The following is a 6,000-nucleotide window of genomic DNA, read 5'->3' on the forward strand; positions in this document are numbered from 1 at the left end:
CCTAATTTAATTTTTTATATTTGGTTAGTCCACACTATTTTTAATAATTATTAAATAATTAAAATAATTATTACACACACCAACCACTGTGTATTCCAGTGAAACCTTGCTTCCATGTTCCCAAATTTTACATTTTCATGCTGTGGATTGTATGTATATATGATGATTTAGCATAAAGGATTTCCCGACACTCAGGTATTTTGACTTCTGCATGTTCAAAAAAAAAATTGTTAAAAACAGATTTGATCCTTCATATCATGGCCAGATTTTTTATTCTTGTTTACATTTTTTTATTTCATTAAGCTAATTGTGATTGTGTAAGATTATTACAATTGTTGTATCATGTTGAATTACACTTTAGTTTTTCACATACGAATAGATCAGTTACATCTCGGCAGATACATCCACTTTTTCAATATACTAGGTCGTTCAAGTCAATCGGGGACTTTTTTTTAAAAAAAATAGAAGAACAAATTTCAAAGTGTGGTAACTGGATTTATTTTTCCACATAACCTTCTGCTACAGTTATACACTTATCCCAGCGTTTAACTAACGCCTGGAATGCTTCCGCATAGAAGGATTTATCATTACGGCGGAACCATTGTAGGACAGCATTCTTCACTTCATCATCAGTGTTGAAATGTTTTCCTCCAAGGAATTCCTTCAGGGGTCCAAACAGGTGAAAATCACTTGGCGCTAAGTCAGGACTATAGGGGGGCGGTGTGGTAATATCTCCCAGCCGATTTCCTGGAATGTTTGTTGAGCAGTATGCGGTCGTGCATTGTCTTGCAAAAAGAGAACACCCTTTGTGATGAAACCCGGACGTTTCTTCCGTAAACTTTTATGCACATCACGCAGAACACGGCAGTAATACTCACTGTTGATAGTGACACCATGGGGTAAAAAATCAACGTGAATAATCCCCTGTTTATCCCAAAAGACACTTGCCATAACTTTACCAGCAGACGCAACTGTTCGAAATTTCTTGGGAGGTGGTGATTCCGTATGCTTCCACTGCATCAATGCTCTTTTGGATTCTGGAGTGAAATGGTGAACCCATGTTTCATCATATGTCATGATGCGATTCAGAAAATCCTGGCCTTCCATGGCATAGCGGTCCTTGAGTTCTCTGCAGACTTCAACTCTTCTGTGTCGGTCAAAAGCGGACAGCTGCTTTGGGACCCACCGTGCACTCACTTTTCGGAACAACAAATGATCATGAATTATTGTGTTCACTGTTCCTAACGACAGATTACACACCCTTGCAATTTCACGACAGGTTATGCGACGATTGTGCAGGATCAGCTGCTCCACGCGCTGAATGTTTCCAGGAATGATTGCCGTGGGCTGTGATCCACCACGACCGGGATCGTCAGTAATAGAGGTACGGCCATCTTTGAAGCGCTTACACCATTCAAATGTCTTACTGCGACAGAGTGTCTCGTCACCGTACTGAGCCTGAAGTCTTCTGTAAATTTCTGCAGGTTTTCTGTCCTCGTTCACTAAAAACTTCATCACAATATGCTGTTCCATGTAGACATTCACACTGTTGTCTGCCATCTTGAATAACGATCTATGCAGAAACGTGGGAAATGAGCGCCGCCTACCAGTAACAGCACACAGTTGCCAGTTCCTACTGCATACAAAACCTCCAGCCTAGGCGTCTATTTAAACCTGGGAAAAAAAGTCCCCGTTTGACTTGAACGGCCCACGTAGTAATATAGTGTCCCTTCAACTGAATACACTTTGTGTCAGGAGTGTAGCAGGCCCTCCTGGATCCAGTTTTTTTTATAAGTGTGAGGCACCCACGCCTCGACCTTGCAGATCTTTGAAGATGGCAAAATGATGGCCATGCAAGGTTTTCTTCAAAGCCCCGAATAGGTGATAGTCTGAGGGAAGGGGGGGGGCTATGTCAAAGGGGGTATGGTGGGTGTGGCAGTAAATGTAATCCCATGTTTGCAATGCTGGTGGTTATTTGATGATCAGTATGCCGATGTGCATTATTTTGTTGCAAAAGAGCACCTTTCACCCACTTCCCTGGCTGCTGATGTGGAGAGTGGCCACATATGCTGTGCTGTTAATCGAGGTTCCTGGTTAGAGCCAGTTGATGATGATGCCTTCAGTGTTCCAAAAGATTGTGGTCAGGTGCTTCCAGTCCATCATCTGGACCTCCGGCTGATGGTAATTGAGCCATGTGTCATCGCTGGACACAAGCCTGGACATAACGCTACAAAATCTATTCTCATGTACACATGCTTTTGTCTTCGTGCTGCAGTCAGGGCTTTGGGGACCTGCCTGCATGACACCTTCCCCATCTTTAGGTGCTTGTGCATGTCGTCTTGCAGGGTTATCCAGGCGAGTCCTGTAGCCGCCTCCATTTCTATGAACGTGATGCACCTGCTGTCCTGCATCACCATCTCCACTTGGGCAATATTGACTGCAGTTGTCAGTCACATTGCTTCCAGAACTGGTTCTCTTCTGTGTCGATGTGTGACCCTGTTTTCAGAACGGTTTTCTCTGCTGGTGCATGTTCTCCACACACTGGCAATTACCACCTGTGAATCTCTGCTGTACTCACCCCCTCTTTCCAAAGGAACCACATGATCCAGTGCTGTCCTTGCCGATCACTTTCCATGTTGTCCACTCACACACTGATAGTCATGCAGGAAATGAACTGTGGCTCATATTGATTGGCCTACTTCTGTCTAGTGCTGCCATCAGGTAAGGTACTAGCTATCATTGACAGCCATGCCAAGCCCAATGGCAGACCATGGGATGCTGGGCATTCGAAAGTGTAAATCATTATGATGTTCCTTCATAAATGAAATGGTCATAATTAATTCTCAATTAAACTACTCAAGTCTTGAATCCTAAGGACATTATAAGAAGTGAGTTAAAATTTACTATCACTGGTTGTGATTGTGCACATGTGAAACTGAAAAAGTAAAAAATTAGTGGAGGACATGCTTACACCCTACATGGCAAACTCCTGGACCTCTTCGGCTTTTTCTGATGTCTGCTTTAGTCCTGTGTATTTTACACCTACATGCTGAAAGGTTTATTATTCAGAGTAAGTTATTAACAATTGTCAACATGACTTAGCACAATTGTAGGAAGGTATGAGGGTCATTATTTATATTTTGAGCCTTGGCAACACTGATTGAAGTTAGGCGCGATTTGACGTTTGCATGGAATCGTCTGGCATTATTGACCATAACGTACTTCAAATGTTTTGTCAATAGCTTCATTTGTGTTGTTTATGTTGCCTTGGAGATTGCGCGACAACAATAAAATGGAATTAACTCGTGAACATTTTTGTGCGATGATTTTTTACGATTTTCGACGTGGATTATCAAGACAAGAGTGCATCGATCAACTTACTTCCACATTTGGCAATGAAGCCCCATCCTTTGCCACTGTGAAAGGCTGGTATAACGAATTTAATCGTGGCCGCCATTCGCTCACCGACGAGATTCGCGAAGGTACTCCCAAAATCAGTTGTTGTTCAAGAAAACATTGATGCTGTGCAAAACCTAATACTGCAAGATCGTCATGTAACATACTGTGAGATTGAGGCAACCATAGGCATTAGTTCCACCAGCATATATAAAATATTACATGATCACTTAGCTGTGAAAGGTATGTTCTCGTTGGATCCCACACAATTTGACAAAAACTCAAAAAGACGCTCGCGTCATTTGGTGTAAACAAATGCTCAATAAATACAATCGTGGTGCTTCAAAATACGTATATAAGATTGTAACAGATGACGAATCATGGGTATATGCATATGAGCCGGAACGTAAACAGCAGTCGACTGTATGGGTGTTTCAAGATGAACCCAATCCAACAAAAGTTGTTCGTGCTCGAAGAACATCGAAACAAATGGTCGCCTGTTTTTTTCGGGAAAACTGGTCATGTGGCAGCTGTGCCTTTAGAGGAACGTAGATCGGTCAACTCTGAATGGTACACAACAATTTGTTTGCCAGAGGTCTTCGGTCAAATACGGAAAACAAACAAATGCCGTCGGATCATTCTTCATCAAGACAATGCCAGCTGTCACACATCTCGTCTAACAACCGACTTTATGAACAGTCAAAAAATCGAATTGATGGGTCATCCGCCGTACAGTCCTGATTCGGCACCCAATGACGACTTCTTGTTCCCGAATGTCAAGAATAAATTGCGTGGACAACGATTTTCGTCGGCAAAAGACGCCGTTGATGCGTTCAAAAACCATATTATGGAGGTGTCTCAAGAAGATTGGAAAAACTGCTTTGACAAATGGTTCGAACGAATGCAAAAGTGTATTTGACCATAAAGGAGAATACTTCGAAAAACAATAAAGCAGTTTTCAATGCCAAATTCCTGTTTTTTCATTGTTAGGCTCAAAATATAAATAGTGACCCTCGTAACAGTGCTATTTTTTTTTAATTCACTTGTAGTGACCGTAGTGACTAGAAGATTTTGTTGTGAAAATTTGAGTTTTCGTCCTCGTTTGCTTTTGGGAAGTGGGGGGGACTATAAATGTCACCTCCGTTGAAAGGCTTTCCATTGGGAAGAAAAGCGAAATACCTCACCTTTCTATGGTAAATAGTTCTACAATTCTTTTGATGCATGACTTTACATTTTAAAAAATGCATGCCTGGAAACCTCTCGTCTGTAGAGGCTTAGAATCAGCCAGAACTTGTTGCATTGTGTGAACCTCACTCCTCCCTCTCATATTATTACCTGCCTTGCAAATGTGCAGGTGCAGTAAAAGAATTACTACTACTAAGTTGATTATAAAATAGTGTTAAAGGTGCAGCCCGCAGGATTTATAATTTGATTAATTAAATTTCCCCAGTTAGGAATTTAGTTTCACCAGACTATCTTGCACTGTGCAAAGTTTAACATAGAAATTTGTAACCTGTAGTAATATTTGGAATATTGCCACCGTAGTGTTATGCATTACTTAATAGGTTTTTTTCCAACAGGGGAAGGGGACGTGGTCTCAGGAGAGGTGGTCTTGCACGTGGTCAAGGAAGGGGAAGAGGAAGGGGCCAGGTGGGACAAGACAAGGTCCCCACGAGAGAAGAGTTGGATATGCAACTGGATGAGTACATGGCGAGCACAAAATCTACCTTGGACAGGGAATTGGATCAGTACATGAATCAGCCAACAGAAGAGAGTTGGGACTAGACATTTTTTTCCCTTCCCGAGATGAATGCTGATGATTGCCACAGGATTTTCATTTTATATTTTCCAAGTGTTTGCGTTTTTTTCTTTATTGTGGATTAACATCGGACAGATTTTTTTAAGACTGCTTCCTCAGAGAGAGTTGTATGTAGATGCACTGTTAACTATGTATTTGTTAAAGTGAACAAGAGAATGTCATAGTAAACTTCCATTAAAGAAGTTACCAGTTAATGTGCAAGGATTAATGTGAATGTGTGCATATGAGTATGCACACAGAGATACACACTTAACATGACTTGCATAACTTCATTTTGTATTGTGTACAGTTACAAGTGATTTCATATATTGTTGTTTTATGTGATAGTTGAGTGTCAGGATTCTAACTATTATAGTGTGTTGAGTCTCTGATACATTTATTGTATGAATTTTTATTTTTCAAACAAACTAGCAAGTTGTAAACGGTTCACCTTAAATAATGTAAGTAAAATATAATGATTCATTATATGTTGCACATAGCTCAAGGTGTATCAGCAGAAGTTCATGAGTATGTATGAAGATAAATATATATAAAAAAAATTAGGTTTAATACTTCTCCATTTTAATAAAAGTTTAGAAATAATTATGTACTAGTTTCAATTTTTTTGGTGTGGTTGGAGATCCACTGCAGGAAAAAACAGAAATTATAATACTTTTATGTTAAAAAAATTTGACTTTATTGATTGATCATCTGGGAAGTTTGTGAAAACCAGTTTTACGCTGATTGCAATTTGGAATTTCTGTAAAACCTGTGATAACATTAAATATACGTTGAAGTACTTCATT

The 6,000-nt window shown here is 40.2% G+C and overlaps 1 protein-coding gene across 3 annotated transcripts in view; it reads left to right on the forward strand.

Annotated features, from left to right (window-relative positions):
• The window catches only part of LOC146004050 (uncharacterized), a 39,160-nt gene extending 33,362 nt beyond the window's left edge, over positions 1-5,798 (forward strand). For 2 of the 3 annotated variants that reach the window (XM_083142666.1, XM_083142658.1), the window contains exon 7: positions 4,977-5,798. In XM_083142666.1, coding sequence (XP_082998792.1) covers positions 4,977-5,181 — 205 coding nt within the window. In that variant the 3' untranslated portion in view covers positions 5,182-5,798. The remainder of the gene's footprint in view (positions 1-4,976) is intronic. The other variant, XR_014443888.1, reaches the window with a different exon arrangement.
• Positions 5,799-6,000: the final 202 nt, after the last annotated feature.

The sequence above is a fragment of the Lepisma saccharinum genome, chromosome 1 (assembly GCF_977018435.1).
Source record: "Lepisma saccharinum chromosome 1, izLepSacc3.1, whole genome shotgun sequence".
Classification (NCBI taxonomy): domain Eukaryota; kingdom Metazoa; phylum Arthropoda; class Insecta; order Zygentoma; family Lepismatidae; genus Lepisma; species Lepisma saccharinum.